This window comes from Moschus berezovskii, chromosome 7 (genome assembly GCF_049115385.1).
Source record: "Moschus berezovskii isolate FMDL1 chromosome 7, NW_MosBer_1.0, whole genome shotgun sequence".
NCBI lineage: Eukaryota > Metazoa > Chordata > Mammalia > Artiodactyla > Moschidae > Moschus > Moschus berezovskii.
Window position 1 is genome coordinate 35,504,998 of NC_142466.1, and position 20,152 is coordinate 35,525,149.

General features: G+C 43.8%; 2 protein-coding genes across 3 annotated transcripts in view; both read left to right on the forward strand.

Annotated features, from left to right (window-relative positions):
• Positions 1-8,733: 8,733 nt before the first annotated feature.
• The window catches only part of TTC39B (tetratricopeptide repeat domain 39B), a 167,221-nt gene continuing 155,802 nt past the window's right edge, over positions 8,734-20,152 (forward strand). For both annotated transcript variants that reach the window (XM_055428198.2, XM_055428200.2), the window contains exon 1: positions 8,734-9,028. In XM_055428198.2, the coding sequence (XP_055284173.1) occupies positions 8,987-9,028 (42 nt within the window). In that variant the 5' untranslated portion in view covers positions 8,734-8,986. The remainder of the gene's footprint in view (positions 9,029-20,152) is intronic.
• LOC148777306 (uncharacterized) lies at positions 9,035-19,726 on the forward strand. The gene is made up of 2 exons (XM_088837896.1): positions 9,035-9,296; positions 13,334-19,726. Exons 1-2 carry the CDS (start codon positions 9,076-9,078, stop codon positions 13,560-13,562), a joined length of 450 nt encoding a protein of 149 aa, XP_088694022.1. The 5' UTR covers positions 9,035-9,075; the 3' UTR covers positions 13,563-19,726.

The window sequence follows — 20,152 nt, forward strand, 5'->3', positions numbered from 1 at the left end:
GTGCCAGAGTTTGAGTTGGATTCTTTTAGAGACTCTGAAGAGTATTGAATGATTATTTTTTTAATCAGTTAATTTGGATAAACACAAGCTATAAGTACATGTACCCCTGTCGTGAGTGGCTGCTGAGAATTCGGTTCAGTTCTTTTAACCTCATCTGGGCTCCTTGCATTTGGCCTCATGTGTGCATAGGTCAGGAGTTAGAGCCCAATCCCACCTTCCTTCCCTTTCTTGGATATTTCCTCTCATTTTCCAGCTGCTGTGTTTGCCTTGAAATCTGTCCGCAGGTTCTTTGAACCAATAAATCACACAGGCTTTCCTCAGGCTAATGCCATAAAAAAGCAAGAATGCCACAGAGTAAGTTTCTCTCAAGTATGAGACCCGAACAGCCTTCAGAGTCTAACTTCTTTGGGTCTCTCTTCAGTGCCTTCAGGTAGGATTTTTGTGGTTGAAGGTTGTTACCTGCAGGAGGTCCGTCTCTGGACTTATGTCAGCATTCTTCACAGTTTGACATTTATGATTTTTATAGAATCCTTGTGCATGAATAGTGTCACAAAAATACATCTGAGTCCACCAAGGGTCTATGGTCAAAGACTTTGGAACTATCTGATAGTTACAAAAAAAACATCGGGGTGGGATGGGTGAGTTGTAGGGGGGCTTACAATTTTCTGGGGTATGTTTCTTGTAGTGAGGCAGATTTGGGAGTATGTATGCCTTTCCTACGGAGAAGGCAATGGCACCCCACTCCAGTGTTCTTGCCTGGAGAATCCCAGGGACAGGGGAGCCTGGTGGGCTGCTGTCTATGGGGTCGCACAGAGTCGGACATGACTGAAGCGACTTAGCAGCAGCAGCAGCAGCAGCAAGCCTTTCCTAATCTCTCCAAAAACTGGCCACAATTATGTATGCATGCTCAGTCATGTCTGACTCTTGCGACCCCATGGACTGTAGCCCACCAGGCTCCTCTGTCCATGGGATTTCCCAGGCAAGAATATTGGAGTGGATTGTCATTTCCTCCTCCAGGGGCTCTTCCCCACCCAGGGATTAACCCAAGTCTCCTACAGCTCCTGCATTTGCAGGCAGATTCTTTATCACTGAGCCACTGGGAAGTCCAGCCATAGTTATATCCTTTATAATATACCTTTCAGTAAAGGGACTTAACATGAGATTTACTCCCACTCCTTAAAGACTTTGGGCAGGTCATCTAACATCTCAGAGCTTCGGTTTTCTCATCTGTAAGATGTAAGCTCTGCTCACCTCACAGGGTTTTTGTAAAGTGCTTAGAAGGCAATGAAATAGTTCAGACACATGGAAATTATGCCGTGCTGCCTCTAAGCCCAGACATAACTGCTGAGCCAAACCAGAGGTTCCCAGAATGCACCTAAGGCCCATCACCCTAGAGCTTACTTTTCAATATTTAGACATGTTTTCAGAAATCAATGGGTAATTCCAAGTCAGCTAGAAACATCAAAAAGCAGCGATGGTATATAGACAGAGTATAGAGAACAGTGTAAATTATTTCTCCTTAAAAGTCTCCCCCATCCCAAGCATATTAACTAGTAATGGGGGGCTGTGCGGAATTCCTTGAGTTACGTGGTAATTTGGGAACATGTAAAATTGCCTTCTTGGCTGCTTCCCATTACCACATCCCACTCTCTCATAACTGAGAGTCAAAGAGAGCTTCCTTCACTCCAAGTAAATCCCAGGATTGTAGTATTATGGATATGGAAAGTCATGTCCTTATTCTATATTTTTTATAACTTTTTCAGGAAAAATTTATTTATTTTTGGCTGCGTTGGGTCTTCGTTGCTTTGCACAGGCTTTCTCTAGTTGCAGCCAGCAGCGGCTACTCACTAGTTGAGGTGAGTGGATTTCTCATTGCGATGGCTTCTCTTGTGTGGAGCATAGGTTCTATCGTGGGTTGTTGCAGGCGTGGGGGCAGGTGGTGGCTGAGTAGTAGTGGCAGCCCATGGGCTTAGTTGCTCCACAGTATGTGGAATCTTCCCGGATCAGGGATCGAACCTGCATTTCCTGCATTGGCAGGTGGATACTTATCCACTGCACCACTGGGGAAATACTCATTCTATATTTGTTGCCACAAAAAAACCCTGAAAGGACTGAAGTGGGTTGTTCAAGATCACAAATCATTGTAAAGCAATTATAAATTGTAAAGCAATTTTTAATTTATTAAAAATAAATTAATTAAAAAACCCCACGAAGATCACAAATCAATATCTCAAGGAACTAGGAGATGAGGCTTAATTGCCGATGGTCCCGTATCTGTGTGGGAGTCAGGCTCTCTTGGAGCAGTGAGGACCTACCTCTTTTTTACATCGTTCACCTGACAAAAGTAAAAATTGATGAAAATAAAATGAAAGTGGTTTTATTGAATTATGTGAAAATAAAGCTATATTCTCACCACTTAAATTGTTTTCCTTATTGTTGAAAGAATATCAAGGAGAAAACGGTCACAGCTTTTTCTTTTACATAGAATGCTAGTCCTTGTATGCTAAGTAGCAGCACAAAGCGCTTTGCTAATGTTTCATCTTGAACCTTTGTGGGTGTGCTATATCTGCCAGGAAGGCTGCTTGTGCCTGAGGGACTCAAGTTGCTGGCCACGATCTAGAGCAGTGATTCTCTAGACCTGGCTCTTGAATTCATAGCAGCAGCCACAGCAACAAGCAGACCCACCCCAGACTTGTCTAATCAGAAACTCTGGGGACTGGAAGCAGCAACCTGTGTTCTAACAAGCTCTCTGAGTGATTCTGACGTGCTCAAGTTTGAGAGCCCTTGCTTTAGAGACACTCAGAGCTACATTGTAGTGCTAAGTCAAAACTGATTTTAGAATATAGATGTTGCTATGTGTATGTCTTATGGAGGTTTGTATGTGACTCCTCTCGGTGATTACAGGAAATGACTGCCTAATATAAAACCAAAGTGCTCAGTCAGAAGTGTTATAGGGACTTCCCTGGGGTTCAGTGGTTAAGACTGCACACTTCCACAGCAGGAGGCACAGGTTCAATTTCTGTTTGAGAACTAGGATTTCTCATGCCATGAGACATGGCCAAAACACAAAACAAAACAAAAAAGGAAGAAACATTGTAAATACTAGGTCTATAAGAGGCTATGAGGATAGAATTGCTGAAGATGGCCAAAAATAATTATTGGTTTACTAAAACTGTCATGAAATAAAATAAGGATATCATAAAAAGATGCTAGTATCAATATTTTTCAGAATCTGGAGAATATTTGGATTGTAGGACAATAACAGAGTATAGCAGTACGAGGGAAAATATGCCAGAAAAGGCACAACAGAACCGGGAGAAAAAGGACTTGGAGGACGGATCTTCAGGAAAGAAGGTGTACATGACTGTAAAAACTGCTCCAAGTAGTCTACTCCAATCCAACATTGGGTAGAAGTTCCAAATGCTTCAGCTGAAGTCAGTGGGAAGGTATATGGGGGCATAGAACATCTAATAACACTTTGAATTTTATACTTCTACATATAGATTTGCTGATTGCAGCCATGAAATTAAAAGACGCTTGCTCCTCGGAAGGAAAGTTATGACCAACCTTGTATATTAAAAAGCAGAGACATTACTTTGCCAACCAAGGTCCGTCTAGTCAAGGCAATGGTTTTTCCCGTGGTCATGTATGGATGTGAGAGTTGGACTGTGAAGAAAGCTGATCGCCGAAGAATCGATGCTTTTGAACTGTGGTGTTGGAGAAGACTCTTGAGAGTCCCTTATACTGCAAGGAGATCCAACCAGTCCATTCTAAAGGAGATCAATCCTGGATGTTCATTGGGGGGACTGATGCCGAAGCTGAAACTGCAATACTTTGGCCACCTCATGCGACGAGTTGACTCACTGGAAAAGACTCTGATGCTGGGAAAGGTTGGGGGCGGGAGGAGAAGGGGACGACGGAGAATGAGATGGCTGGATGGCATCACCGACTCTGTGGACATGAGTTTGAGTGTACTCCGGGAGTTGGTGATGGACAGGGAGGCCTGGCGTGCTGTGATTCATGGGGTCGCGGAGAGTCGGACACGACTGAGCGACTGAACTGAACATATAGATTTAAGATTGTTTGCATCTAACAGAAAACTCAGTATAGTGGTGACTTCCTGGGAGGGATTGGGGGCAGGAGGAGAAGGGGATGACAGAGAATGAGATGCCTGGATGGCATCACCGACTTGATAGACATGAGTTTGAGTGAACTCCGGGAGTTGGTGATGGACAGGGAGGCCTGGCGTGCTGTGATTCATGGGGTCGCAAAGAGTCGAACACGACTGAGCGATTGAACTGAACTGAACTGAACTGAAGGTAGTAATTGAAATGAATATAATTAATAGTATTTAGAATAGTAGAAATCTGGAGGTTGGTAATCAAGTGCTTGTGTGGCAGCTCCACAGTCATCAGGAATCCAGACTCTTTCTGTCTTTTCATTCCACTTTTCTAGTTTATGGCTTCCATTCTCAAGGTATTACTTCATGGTCCAAAAGGGCAGCAGGTGCTCCAACCATTGCATCTGTTCCAGGCTGCTGGAAGGAGAAGAGGCAGAAGGGCAAAGGTACCATATGCCTATATTCAGTCATTTCCCTTTAAATAGCTTTCCTGGAAGTAAAATATATTTCATTGTCTGAAATTTAGTTACATTGGCCATTCCAGCTGTGAAGGAGTTCTTGAAAATGCAATCTTTTAGCTGGACACCACGCTGCCTTATATAAACTCAGGTTCTCTTACGGCAACCCACTCCAGTGTTCTTGCCTGGAGAATCCCAGGGACGGAGGAGCCTGGTGGGCTGCCGTCTATGGGGTCACACAGAGTCGGACACGACTGAAGCGACTTAGCAGCAGCAGCAGCAGCTTACCAATAGAACAAAGGGAGAATGAACATTGGGTAGCAATGAGCAGCCTCTGCCACAGATTCCTTATTTATTCTTGTTTTTAAATTCTTAATGCTGCACTCAGAGGTTTCATATTGCCACAATTAGTCTCTGTTCTGCTTTTCTCTTCTGTGGGTGTCTCATCATCTGGAAAAAGTGAGATTAATCTAAAGAGAAATAGTGAAAATAAATAGGAAAGTGATGGGAAAGATTATCTATATGTGCATGAAAAAGGGAACAACTGATAAACAGGGCAAAATGAGTGTTCACCCAACTGCAAATGCTGAGAACAGGGATATTCTTAAGGGAGGATTTCAGTCTCCACTAAATAATGAGGTTTTTCCCCTCCTAGCATTTAAGCCTCTCCCAGTGACAAGAATTAAACTCTTTTAGGTCACTAAGGGACCTCTAAGTGCTTAGCTCTTGTATAATTTTGAAAAAAAAAAAAGTAGGCATTAAAGATAGTCATCATGCCTGCCACATCACCCTAAGAAAAACAGTATTTACTTTTTAGACTTCATGTAATTTGGATTCTTTACTCTCCTTCATCTTTACTGGTTTTCTCTGTTTTTCAAAAATCACTGTGGTGAAACATTGACATTACAAGGTCTAAAAATAACGCTCTGTGCACTATGAACTTTATATACTTTCATTCATTCACTCAATAACCATTTATGAAATATCCATTAAGTGTTAGGCACTAGGGTTTTGTTGTAGACACAAAACACAAGGTTCCTTCCTTCATGGAGCTTACATCACAGCTAACGTGTAGATGTTGTTGTTGACAGAGATAGACCATAAGCAAGTAAACAGAAAAATGAACAAGATATTTTCAGATAGTGGTAAGTGCTAAGGCAGCAGGAAGACACCTTGTGGGTGACAGAGAAGGAGGGATAATTTAGAAGGTGAAGTTCTCCTTGTTGAGCTAAGCTATGAATGTGAGCCAAAGCCACTGACAAATGTATGACTTATAATGATACAAGCATCTAAAATTTTGCATTTCTAAATGCAAAATCATTCTCTCTCCTACACAAATGATGAAGGTACTAAAAAGGGCTTTCCAGGTGGTGCTAGTGGTAAAGAACTCGCCTGCCAATGCAGAACACATAAGAGATTCAGGTTTGATCCCTGGGTCAGAAAGATTTCCTGGAAGAGGGCATGGCAACCCACTCCAGTATTGTTGCCTGGAGAATCCCATGGATAAAGGAGCCTGGAGGGATACAGTCCATAGTGTTGCAAAGAGTCAGACATGACTGAAGTGACTTAGCATGTATGCATCAACTAAAAAGAAACCTTACAAGTGCTAGAAGTAATAGGTTTAGGAATACTAAAGATTAGATTGTCTGCAAGTTAGGTTTAATTTGAATCCCAAACAGCTCCCGGTAGATGTATCTTCAAAAAAAAAAAAAATTCAGACACTGCTTCTGCGGAACCTCTATTCTAGCTTCTTTTGGGAAATGGAATATTTGACTAATCTCATTTGACTGATAGAATACATCATGATCAGCAAACTGGAAAGGGGAATTCTGTTACAGAAATTAATTCATTTTAATTATTCTTTGCAAAAAACTCTTTTATATTTGTGATTCATAATCTTGTAGAATCACACATGTGCAAGAAGGAGAAGTTGGCATCTGCCATGAGCACAGCAAATTTGATTAGATGTTCCAGGGGCTAGGTCACACTTATTCATTGTGTTCATAATTGGCTCCCTCAGAAACAGGAATGCTACTTGTCTAGTGACATGAATTTAAAACACACAGGGTTTCAGATTTGGTCTCTGGGTAAAAAAAAAAACAAACTACCAAATTTTATTTATAAGAATGATTTCTGAAAAATTAAGCTTGATTCTCACTTTGACATCATCACGCCACTCATTAGAGCCAAGTTCTTTTGTATCTGTTTAAAATTTGAGGAGTTGAAAGAAAATAGCAAAGCATACAGGAGAGGAAGAAGCCACCACATGATGGCTTAATGTTAAAAAATGTGATATTAATTTGGGAGCCAATGAACTTTAAAAAATGGAATCATGCAAGAGTAATAAGGAGTAGGATCTGGACCCAGACAGGAAATCCAGCCTCAGAAAGCTAAGTATAAACAGGAGGTTGGGGGAGGAATGGAAACTTTCAGGGGTATTATAATTAAATGACCCCAACTCCCTTCTATTCTCACACACCTGATTCTAAGAGTGCTGCAAGAATGTATTAACCTGTTTTTAAAAGTGGTGATATTGAAATATAATATACAGGGGCATAAAATCCACCGATTATATTATACAATTTAAGGATTTGTAATGAATCATAGAGTTGTGCAGTCATCATCATAATCTAATCTGTTTGTGAGGTAGAACCATTTCATTTTTCTAGTACAAAGGTACGTAATGACTCATTAAAACTGTAAAGCAAGTTTCAAGGATGCAAAGGTGACTCACTGAAAGTACATGTAACAGACATGTGCAGGCAGCTGCTCTACTGAAATAGGGAGAAAGAAGGGGAAGGTGGTGGTTAGAGGCAGTGTGGAACAATGGTTAGCACCACACCCTTAAGTCAGATTGCTGAAGGTCAGATTCTGGCATCCTTACTTCCTTAATAGATGTTTGACTGCAACCAGATATTGAACTCTGTGAGCCTCATTTTACTCATCTGTAAGTTAACAGTATCTACTTCATGGGGTTACAAAGGATAGATGAGGTAAGTTAAACAAGGGGCTCAGGATAGTCCTGGCACGTAGGAAGTACTCAATAAATGTTAGCAATCTTTGTAGTTGTCACTGGATGACCATTAAATGCCTTTCATGAGCCAGACACAAAAGACCATGTGCCCTATGATTGACTTATAGATATGAAATTCTAGAAAAGGCAAAATGAAGTGATAGAAAGCAGATCAGAGGTTGCCCCAGGCCAGAGAGTGGGTGAAAGAAATTGACAGCAAACAGGCACAGGGAACTTTATGGGTGTGTTCTAAATTATGATTGGAATGGTGTTTTGTAAACATTTATCAAATTAGAAGCTTAAAGTTGGTGAATTTTATTGTATTATAAAGCTGACTAATGCCCCCCTCAATACCCCCAAAATACAGCTCATAATTTTCCAGTTGTGTTAGACACAGGAATCAATTTTTAAAGGAAGCCAGTAAATATTTTTTGAGCACTCACTGCAAGGCACTGTTCTAGGTGCTGGGAATACAACTTTGAAGAAGACACAGCATCCCTACCCTCACGGGTATATAGTTCAAACACGACTTATGCACATATGTTTCGGATTACAAAAGGGGTCACTGTGACAGAATATTGGAAGAAGAGAACTCTAAGTTGCATAAATATCTGTCCCATGATTTTTAATTTAATTATCAGACGTACACAGAAGCAAACACATCATCCCTGTATGGGAAGACGATGTCCCTCACCTAGTGCCTGGGTAGGTGGAATGGCAAAGACCTCTGGGTGACTGGTGAGCTTGACGCGAGGTTGCCTCACCATTTGCGAGACGCAGGCAGTGCCCGCTTGGCGAGGGAAGGGACTTGGTATTGGCTCAGGGATCAGGTGGACACTTCAAACGGGCCTCGGGGATAGTGTGGCTTTCATTCTGGCCACGCTAAGCCGCTGCTCTCTTGGACGCTGGCGAGCAATAGCCTCCACACAGAGCGCTAGAATACTCCTAGGTATTCAATACCTTCCCACCGGGTGGGAGAGACCTGCGAGGTTCGCGAGTGACTCCGCCCACAAAGTGACTCCGCCCACGGAATGACCCCGCCCAAGTGGATCCGCAGTGGATGCTGCCTGGAGGTGGAGACGCGGTGCAAGAATCTGATTGGCTTCTCTAGTCGGAGACTCGTAGAGGGTGGGGCGAGGCCTGCAAGGGGCGGAGCTTATGTCGAGGCGGGCCACAGGGCGCCTGCTTGAGAAATGGATGCTCGGCGGATGTGCAGGCGCCGGGGGCGGGGAAAGCACTTGCTCAGCGGCGCGCTGGCCCCGCCCGGGACCCCGCGGGAGCGCCGGGCCGCCCTCTTCCTCCCGTGTTGGCGCTGGGCTGAGCCCCGGGCTGAGTAACTGAGTTGGTTCTGAGCTCCCTGTTTGGTTTTTGGGCGGCTGCAGCCGGAGGAGGAACATGGCGCTCGTCGGCAACGGAGCAGAGTTGGACGTGGACGAGGTACTGGCCGGTGGGGAGAGTGGGCACTACCCCTGGACCCGGGAGGGATGAGCGAGCTCGGCAGGGGTGAGCGAGCTCTGCAGGGACGGCCAAGGCCCCGCCCCCTTGGTTGTCTGTCTGGAACCTACAGTCTCCCGCCCGGAGGAGGAGACCGGGGGTTGCGAGTGGGGACACCCGACCTTGGGAAGTCCGTCCCTGCTGGAGCGAGGAGGGTTTCTGCGGCGCTCGGATCGGAGGCGCTGCTGAGGTTCCAGGCATCACGCCTAGGGTAGGGGGAAGCGAGGGCACCGCGTCCGGCTGCTGGTGGATGGGTGCGAGCGCGCGGAGCGCGGGACCCGCAGTATAGAGCAGTTCTGAGCCTTACTAGGGACGCCTAGGCTTTATGGGGTCTGACCCTGAAGTTCCGACACTGGCGCTTAGGAGTTTGTGGAACCGTCTCCTGATCTGGGAATCTCACCTTCTATGGAAGTTTCCGGTGGCAGAATCGAAGGGCTTGCAGTCGATGAGAGGAGGGGGCCAGCAGGAGGAAGAAGGAGCCCTCGGGGTGTCTGCACCAGCGGGCAAGGCAGAGCTGTCCTTGGGTTGGAGGGCTAGGGGCCTGGAGCAGCAGCCCAGAAATTGGTGCTTTCACCATCAGATTCCCAGAGTGGGTGGCAGAGGGAGGGAAGGTGCGGGGAGAACCGACTCCGACCTTCAACTGCGGTCTCTTTACTGTCTTTAAATGATTAGCCACTTCCTCCTGTGGCTGGCGCGCCGGGGTCTGAGCACCCTCGGGCGCGCGCGCAGAACCTGTTGATTTATTGACTTGCTGTGAGCAGTTGGCAGCTCCGCAGAGACACGCTCTCTTGCTCGCTCTTGAAGTTGAAGCCGCCGGCCGGCAGCTGCTGCTGCTGCTGCTGCCATTTTACCTGACTTGAATTTTACAAGTCGCTGCCTGAGGAGGCTTCATTTCAAATGATGCAATAGTGGAAGATCTTGGAATTGGCGGGCTAAGATTCCTGTCCATCTTTTCAATGTCGGGAAACTCCTGGCAACTAATACTGTGTTTTAAATGTAGTCCTTAAAATAACAAAACAAAACCTGAACTCCAGCTCTTTTACATGACTGGCTGACAGGAGGGCACGCCGGACTGTCCAGAAGCTTTCTTACAGCCTGTGCCTTCCAAGGAGGACCTCACGACGACCGATCAATGAACTGGAGCTTGCATGGCTGCATCTATTGTTGAAACTTTTAAATTACACATAAAAGCAAAGGATGAAATGGCTTATTCATTGCCATTTTCGTCTGTGACAGCCTTTCTTTATTTGTAGCTTTAGACTGTCTTTTTGGTATGACCTGGAGCCAGCTTTTTTTCATTCCTCCTGTCTTAGATCTTTTATGTAATCAAGATCGTGACACTTTCCTGGTGCTCTGACTATACATTCACTGTTTCCCTTAAAGGTTTTTATGACTCTCTGCTGTATGGCCCTAGTGGTAAAGAACCTGCCTGCCAATGCAGGAGACATAGGAGACGCAGGTTCAATGCCTGGGTTGAGAAGATCCCCCTGGAGGAGGGCATGGCAACCCACTCCAGTACTGTTGCCTGGAGAATCCCATGAACAGAGGAGCCAGGTGGGCTACAGTCCACGGGGTCACAAAGAGTCAGACAGGGCTGAGGGACTTAGCACAGCACAGCTGTATATTAAATTAACTATCCATGTTCTTGGCTTCTTGGCATGGGGCTTCCTCCAGTGGCTCAGTGGTAAAGAATCCACCTGCCAGTGCAGGAGACCTGGTTTCTATCCCTGGGTCAGGAAGATTCCCTGGGGGAGGGCATGGCAACCCACTCCAGTATTCTTGCCTGGAAAATCCCACAGACAGAGGAATGTGGCAGGCTGCAGTCCATAGGGCTGCAAAGATTTGGACACAATGGAAGCAACTTAGCATGCACGTATGTTCTTGGCGTGCAAGGCTCTTTACAGTGTGGTCTCAATCTGATGTGCTAGCCTAGTTCCCAGCCACTTTTCTATGTATAACAATTTTAATCAGCGTTATGCCTGAGGAAATTGGGAGTAGCTAGTAAATGTGGAGTGAAAAATTTCAATTCCTGGGCTTGATGAAAAAGATTTGCAACCCTTAATTGTGATTATTTGTTTTGCAACACTTAGATGTAATTGTTTAGGTCAGGGCACTGTTGGGAGAGAATGCTTGGACGATAGGTATTGAGACATAGGGCTATGCTAGCTGTGCCTTCTGCCTGCAAGGTGAACCGAATGCCAGGCATTGGCTAGGGAGGATGGCTCTAACTCTGTGGGGGAAATTATGTTTCAAAGCAGCAGAGAGCCTAGCACACAAGATACTTGGTAATATGTATTTGTGGAGTGAGTGAATGACTACAGAATTGAAGACAAAACTTAATAATTACTCACTTTTTGCCATATCTTTTATTCATTTTTTTTTTCCAATTTTATTTATTTTTTTCAAGTTGAACAGACTAAATTTCTTTAAACAAACTTACTTATACTCCAGAGTCCTTTAAAAACTTAATAGCATTTATACATTGAAGGTATTTGATTTTCTTGTAACTAGCACTTCAAATGCAACAAGCATTTGACCCAACAAGTAAAACTTTCTACAGTTCATAACTTTTATAAATAAAATAAATTAAATGTACAGTGAATAAGTTCTCTGAAATATTTCAATATTTCTGCAGGTTTAGTAACATCGTAAAATACATTTCAACTAAAATTCACAAATCTAAAAACCTGTTAGGCATTTTTAGGCGTTTTAAGATGGAAATGAAGACCAGTGTTACATCGTAATATGCCAATTACAAATAGTACTTCAAATAGCAAATACTACAGTTTGTCCCAAACTTTAAAAACTATTCATGAACTCAACACTGAACTATTGATGGCTATGAGAATTGTTTCCTAGCCTTTTTGAAAATTTCAACCCATTAACGTTTAAGGTAATTATTGATAAGTATGATCCCGTAGCCATTTTCTTTATTGCTTTGGGTTCAAGTTTATACACTCTTTCTGTGTATCCTGTCTATAGAAGATCCTTTAGCATTTGTTGGAGAGCTGGTTTGGTGATGCTGAATTCCCTCAGCTTCTGCTTGTCTGTAAAGCTTTTGATTTCTCCTTCATATTTGAATGAGATCCTTGCTGGGTATAGTAATCTGGGCTGTAGGGTATTTTCTTTCATCACTTTAAGTATGTCTTGCCACTCCCTTCTGGCCTGAAGAGTTTCTGTTGAAAGATCAGCTGTTATCCTTATGGGAATCCCCTTATGTGTTATTTGCTGCTTTTCCCTTGCTGCTTTTAATATTTGTTCTTTGTGTTTGATCTTTGTTAATTTGATTAATATGTGTCTTGGAGTATTTCACCTTGGGTTTATCCTGTTGGGGACTCTCTGGGTTTCTTGGACTTGGGTGATTATTTCTTTCCCCATTTTAGGGAAGTTTTCAACTATTATCTCCTCAAGTATTCTCTCATGGTCTTTCTTTTTGTCTTCTTCTTCTGGGACTCCTATGATTCGAATGTTGGAGCGTTTAACATTGTCCCAGAGGTCTCTAATATTGTCCTCATTTCTTTTAATTCGTTTTTCTTTTTTCCTCTCTGTTTCATTTATTTCTACAATTCTATCTTCTAGTTCGCTTATCCTGTCTTCTGCCTCTGTTATTCTACTGTTTGTTCCCTCCAGAGTGTTTCTGATCTCATCTATTGCATTATTCATTGTATATTGACTCTTTTTTATTTCTTCTAAGTCCTTATTAAATCTTTCTTCCATCTTCTCAATCCTTTTCTCCAGGTTATTTATCTATAACTCCATTTTGCTTTCAAGATTTTGAATCATTTTCACCATCAAAATTTGAAATTCTTTATCAGGTAAATTCCTTATATCTTGTTCTTTTGTTTGTGTTGGTGGGCAATTATCTTGTTCCTTTACTTGCTGGGTATTTCTCTGCCTCTTCATCTTGCTTATATTGCTTTGCTTGGGGTGGCCTTTCCCTCTTCTTGCAGTTTGTGGAGTTCTCTTTATTACGTAGTTTCTTCGCTGTGTGTGGGGTTGGACGGGTGACTTGTCCGGGTTCCCTGGTTAGGGAAGCATGTGTCGGTGTTCTGGTGGGTGGAGCTGGATTTCTTCTCTCTCCTTTAGAAGACAATGGGCTGCTTTTCTGGGAGCCTGATGTCCTCTGCCAGTATTCAGAAGTTGTTTTGTGGACTTTACTCCGCGTTCAAATGTTCTTTTGATGAATTTGTGGGGGAGAAAGTGGTCTTGCCATCTTATCCCTCCGCCATCTTGTTCCTTCCTCCCCAGAACACTGGATTCTTATATTCCACTTGGTCGTGGAGTATCTCTTCCCAGCTGCTCCAGCAAGCCGCAGCCGCTGTACCTTACCTTGGACGAGGGGTATCTCCTCAAGGCCGCGCCTCCTGCTTTGAATGTAGATCAGCTCCTCTTGGCCCTCCGGTGCCCAAACAGCCACCGCCTCCTGAACGTGGTACAGCTCCTCTCGGCTACCGCCCTAACCCTGGGCGCGGGGTAGCTCATCTCAGCCACGATTCTGCACGTGGTCGGTTGCGCCGGAGCCGGGCCTCTCCCGCGTCTGCGCCGCCGGAGCCGGGCGTCTCCCCTATTCATTTTTTAAAATCCCACAACTCTTAGGCTCCTGTTACACGTTCGGTACTATACTGGTTCTAGGAAATGAGCAAAGTACAAACCGAATTCTTTTGTTCATGCCAAATCTACTTTTGTCCCTCATGATGCCCCATTTACACCAGAATAAATGTTGCAAACATTTATTGAACATTTGCTTTGTGCTTTAACTTGGCAGGTGCCTTAGAAAGGGAAGGCAGTTTTGACTTTCCGCGGTTCTTAGTCTCGTTAGGGAGATGTGGCATGCGAACAAGAACTCTAGAAAAGAGCTCAAGGCAGGGTAACCAAGTAAGAAATGTTGTCTTGTAGACCTGGTACCCTTAGCTTATTTGTGGGAAGTCTCACTTTCAGTGGGCTGAAGTGCTCTACCACATGTGCACAAGACCCTGCTCTTAAACTTACTGGATGTGTGAAACTAAAAGATCTGGGAAGCTTTTCAAGCACTTAATTTAGATTTGATGGTCTTTGAGGTCACTATTTGATATTCAAATGGAAGTAAAAGGGGACCAGGTGGTTTAGTTGGAAAAGTAGTAGGTTAGGAATTAGGTGAACTCGGCTCTCAACTCTGTCATTTACCCAATAGCCATTCATTCATTAAGTGTACAAACATCTGATTATGTTATGTGCCAAGCCTGGTGCTAGCTTGAAGATACAACAGGGACCCAGACTGACAAGGTCTCTACCTATAACGATAGAGTGACCTGGATTGAGCCAGTGTCTCAACGTCTTAGGGCTCTTTAGGTTTCCTCATCTGAAGATGAAGGGGTGCCATGAGCCCTGAGTCTTCTTCCAAGCTCTGGAAGTCTATATGTTTAGAGGCAGGGAGGCTCCATTTTTTGGGGAAATGCTGATAATATGGGAATCCTTTTTCCTTTGAAGTACCCAAGGAGATGATGGTAGTAGTGGGGCTCTTATGATAGCTGTGGAGTGGGTGTTTTCTTAGGTAAACTGGTGTTTTTGTTTTTTTATCTTTAGGTGCTAGGAGGATAAATGTGGGAACCATAAGAGGTTAGGGCTTGCAACCTCAGAGGCAGCACAAATTGGTTCTGGAGGAAGACAGAAACTTCTTAGACATTCCAGTGGTTCCAGACATTCCTTCAAACCTCGGTGGCCAATATACTATTTGTTAACATTTAAATTTTTCTCATTGGTTTTTTTGTGTATCATACAAGCAACTTTGACAACAAGTTCATGGAAGATATGCAGAATGTATGCAAGGTCATTATTACAAACCTGTGGCAAATATATGGCTATCACTTGAGATCTTTCTGACCATCAGTAGCTTAATCCTGAAGTCGTATCGCTCTTGGTGACCTCCTTATATGTATGGGCTGCTTTTGGCTGTCTTGTGGATGTTAAGTGCTTATGTTTGGCCCTTACTGTTCTGTGTGTGACTTGGGATTTGAAAATTAAATAAAAGTAGTTTATATTTTCTTATTTATTAGAGTTATTGAGCTCACCAATAACTATGTCAAGTATCGAAAAGAAAAAATATTGATGATATCTGAATGAATATTTAGCAGCTGGATAAGTTAAAAATGATTTTCTCATATAAAACAAAAGTTTAGTTCATTAAAAATAACTTTTAGGAAGATTTTTTTTTTCAACTGTTTTACCTTTGCTGGAAAAGGAGCAGATTTAAAGTCTTTGAAAAATTTGGTTACATTGCTATTATTATGTAGAAATTGGTAATTTGTATATGTAATCTGATATATTTTACATTAAAATTGCATTAAAAGTTGCTCAGTAAATACAGTTATAAAGTTTAATGTTAGTAGCCTTAAAACTTTAAATGTAACTTAATATTTTTATTATCATTCTGAACCTTTTCTTGAATAAAAAGAGTAAACCTTATACTTGCTTTTTTATGTATAAAGTACAGAAATATTTCAGTGCTATTAACATGTCATCGGGTTAGGAGAAAAATGTCTGAAAAGGCTTTCAAGGGGGGAGAACAATATTGAAAAAAAGTTGAGAAACACTGGATTAGGGAAAGAAATGGTTTTTTTGACAGATGCTTCCATGGCTTGCTTTTTTTGCCCAGGATTTTTTTGGTTTAATTGTGATTTAGAAAATTTCCCTGGTGGCATTTTAGATGCTGTCCAGATAAAACTGTTTGCTACAGTTTTCTTCTGATCAGATTCATTCTTTCATTCCATCGTGTTCATTGAGCACCTCCCCAGGTGCAGGCAGACTTCAGATGCTGGATGTCCACACAGAGGTGAGATGGCTTGATCAATCTTGAGGAACGCACCCTGTAGCAAAAGAGACAAGTAACAAGTGCTGTCTTTGGGTCAGGGTAGATTTTAGGTGGGCTTCCCTGGTGGCTCAGATGGTAAAGTATCTGCCTGCGATGGGTTTGATCCCTGGGTTGGGTTCTATCTGGGTTCGATCCCTGGGTTGGGAAGATCCTTTGGAGGAGGACATGGCAACCAACTCCAGTATCCTTGCCTGGAGAATCCCCATGGACAGAGGAGCCTGCTGGGCTGCAGTCAATGGGGGTCACAAAGAGTTGGATACGACTCAGTGACTAAGCATAGCACAGTGTAGATTTTAGGTAAGAGAGCCATATAGTTTATCATCCACAGCAGGGACCTAGGAAAGTCAATATGGTGCTTTCAGTAATTACTCCAGGACAACAGGTGCAAACAGGAATGGTTGGTTGCCTTCGTTTAGGGGCTGGCAAAGGTGGCTCAGCAGTAAAGAATACGCCTGCAATACAGGAGCTGCAGGAAACGCGGGTTTGATCTCTGGGTTTAATCCCTGGGTTGGGAAGATCCCTGGAGAAGGGCATGGGAGCCCACTCCAGTATTCTTGTCTGGAAAATCCCATGGACAGAGGAGCTTGGCAAGCTGCAGTCTGTCAGGTCACAAAGAGTCGGACATGACTGAAGTGACTTAGCACACACACAAAGACTTTAAAGAAGAGCTGGTATTTGAACTGGGTCTTAAAAATTTTTTTTTTATTGACATATTGTTGATTTGTGTTAGTTTCAGGTGTGCAGCAAAGTTATTCCATTATATGCATACACATATATGTATATTTGTGTATATATATGTATTTATATATTTTAGATTCTTTTCCATTTTAGGTTATTGCAAGATTTTGAATGTAGTTCCCTGTGCTATACAGGAGGTCCTTGCTGATTATCTATTTTGTGTATTCAGTTCAGTTAAGGAAACAATCCCATTTACCGTGGCATCAAAAAGAATAAAATATCTAGGAATAAATTTACCTAAGAAGGCAAAGACCTATACTCTGAAAACGATAAGACCCTGATGAAAACAATGGAAGATGACACAAACAGATGGAAATATATATTGTGTTCTTGGATTGGAAGAATCGATATTGCTAAAATGACCATACTACTTAAGGCAACCTGCAGATTCCTATCAAATCATCAATGGTATGTTTCACAGAAGTAGAACACAAAATTTTAAGATGTGTATGGAAACACAAGAGACCCCAATTGGAAAGGCAATTTTGAGAAAGAAGAATGGAGCTGGAGAAATCTGGCTCCCTGAACTGGGTTAGAAGGAAGTGCTGGGTGGAGCAGGTGTGATGAGGCCCAGGCGTGGGCTGGGAGGAGAGCACACCCTGGGGTCAGCAGGCTGCTCAGAGTGTGGAGAGCCTTGGAGGGCTGAGACATGCAAAAAAGGAGGACCCAGAGAGTTTCTTAACTAGGCAAGTGATACACTTATTTTAGGAAGCTAAATCTGGTGAAGTTGCTGCTGCCAGACTGTGGACGTGGTGGCAGGAAGGGCAAAGAGGCTGTTTCTACAGTTCCAAGTGGGAAGTGATGACTGGGGTGGAGCAAAAGTTATGGTGTTGAAGAGAGGAGGCCAGACTGGAGGGACTTCTCAGCATGAACTGGGAGGAGGAATTGGCCTATTTGAAAGGCAGTGGAGTCGGGGAAGGGAGGAGCCAGTCATCGATGACTGTCAGCTGGCCGGGGTGCTGTTACCTGAGAAGAGGAGTGGGTAGGGTTCAGCCTTCAAGTGGGTGTGGAGGGTGCGGACCTCAGGCACAATGAACTCACCTGCGTGGCTCATTGCGACTGTCCTCATTGAGGGAGCTCGGCTGTTTGTTTCTGAGTGAATGGATCTGGGCAAGGTTCTGGAAGGGAGGTTGTAAATTGGTCCTGCAGGTGAGTAAGAGGGGAAAAAGTAGCAGCAGCTTATTGTCAGCCTGGCTGCCAGCTCTAGTGGACAGACAGGCAGTTTTCCTGGCATGTTCAATTCTGAGTCATTTGAAAGCTCGTCTATTCCTGGGAATGCTACTTTCTCAGATGAGAAACGAGGGTGAAACTTGCCCTCCTTTTCTCTCCTGTCCCCTTTGCCCCACATCCCCTCTCTCCCCCTTGAGCCCAGCAGTGCAGGCGTGCTTCTTTGGCAGGAGTCAGTCCTTCTTTGGGTGCGCTGTTTGCTCTCCCACCTTAGCTCCCTGCACACGGGTGCTGTTAGTAATTATCCGCAGTGTGAAATGGATACCGTGAATTCTGTGAGGCTCCTGGTTTCCATCTGGCCATTTGTTGACAGCTCCCTGGCTCCCCGTCTCAGTGGCCCTAGCGGCCAGCTCAGGAGGGTCTCCTGAAGTCACTGTGTGCTCACTTGCCAGGAGATGAGCACCCAGAACCCAGGAGGCCTTCCTTTTGTCAGACCTCCCCTTGATCACCAACCATGTCAGAACTCTTCTTTTCTATTCCCGTACCTAGTGGGGGTCAGTCACACACCCAGAGTGTCTCTGGCTGGTTGACCATAGTGGCTAGATCACCACACCTCTCTCAACACAGGACTCCTCATGTGTTGACTGCCTAGCAGTTCATAATGCTGTTATGCATCTTTGGCTCATTATTGAAAGATGAGGGTGTATAGTAAGAGCTCTTTTTTTTTTTTCCTGAGATCTGTGGACGCATGTTTTAAAATATTTTAGTAAAATAACTGTGTATATTTCTTGGGTCTGATTGTAACTAGTGAGGGAGAAGAATATTCAGTCTAACAAAGTATTGGGTTTATGCCAGGTGCTCCTGTCCTCAGTAATGTCTAGTGAGAGGTGGGGACAGGTGTGTGAACAAACAGATGCAGTTTTCTTTGCTGAGAACTACAGAGGAGGGATGCTGGGGTGCTTTGGGAGCATGGAGGAGGGCATCTCATCTGGACTGAGGGGAGGGAATGGGTAATCAGGGGTGGTGTCCCCGCGGAGGCCATTTCTTAGACATTCTGGATCTCGCAGGAACAAGGGGTTAGGCATGGAGAAGAGACTGAAGTGCCTCCTGGAGAGAGGGAATAGCAAGCATAAGGTATGGAAGTAAGGGCTTCCCTTATGGCTCAGGCTGTAAAGAATCTGCCTGCAATGCGAGAGACCCAGGTTTGTTCACCGGGTCAGGAAGATCCCCCGGAGAAGGGAATGACAACCCATTCCAGTATTCTTGCCTGGAGAATCTCATGGACAGAGGAGCCTGGCGGGAGTCCATAGGGTCACAAAGGGTTGGACATGACTGAGCGACTAACACTTGTGTTTTACGGAAGTGAAGAGTGATTGTGGTTCTCCTGGTGGGAGGAAATGAGGTTGGAAGGATAGGAAGGGCTCCTGTAGGTTTTTCATGAGGAGTCATGTATATTGTGTAGTGCACGGTGTGCATTTAAGGGTTTCTACTGAGCAGAAAAACATCTATTTCTGCTTCATTGACTATGCCAAAGCCTTTGACTGTGTGGATCACAATAAACTGTGGAAAATTCTGAAAGAGATGGGAATACCAGACCACCTGACCTGCCTCATGAGAAACCTGTATGCAGGTCAGGAAGCAACAGTCAGAACTGGACATGGAACAACAGACTGGTTCCAAATAGGCAAAGGAGTACGTCAAGGCTGTATATTGTCACCTTGCTTATTTAACTTATATGCAGAGTACGTCATGAGGAACGCTGGGCTGGAAGAAGCACAAGCTGGAATCAAGGTTGCCGGGAGAAATATCAATAACCTCAGATATGCAGATGACACTACCCTTATGGCAGAAAGTGAAGAGGAACTAAAAAGCCTCTTGATGAAAGTGAAAGAGGAGAGTGAAAAGGTTGGCTTGAAGCTCAACATTCAGAAAACAAAGATCATGGCATCTGGTCCCATCACTTCATGGGAAATAGATGGAAAAACAGTGGAAACAGTGTCAGACTTTATTTTTTTGGGCTCCAAAATTACTGCAGATGCTGATTGCAGTCATGAAATTAAAAGACGCTTACTCCTTGGAAGGAAAGTTATGACCAACCTAGATAGTATATTAAAAAGCAGAGACATTACTTTGCCAACCAAGGTCCGTCTAGTCAAGGCTATAATTTTTCCCGTGGTCATGTATGGATGTGAGAGTTGGACTGTGAAGAAAGCTGATCGCCGAAGAATTGATGGTTTTAAACTGTGGTGTTGGAGAAGACTCTTGAGAGTCTCTTGTACTGCAAGGAGATCCAACCAGTCCATTCTAAAGGAGAT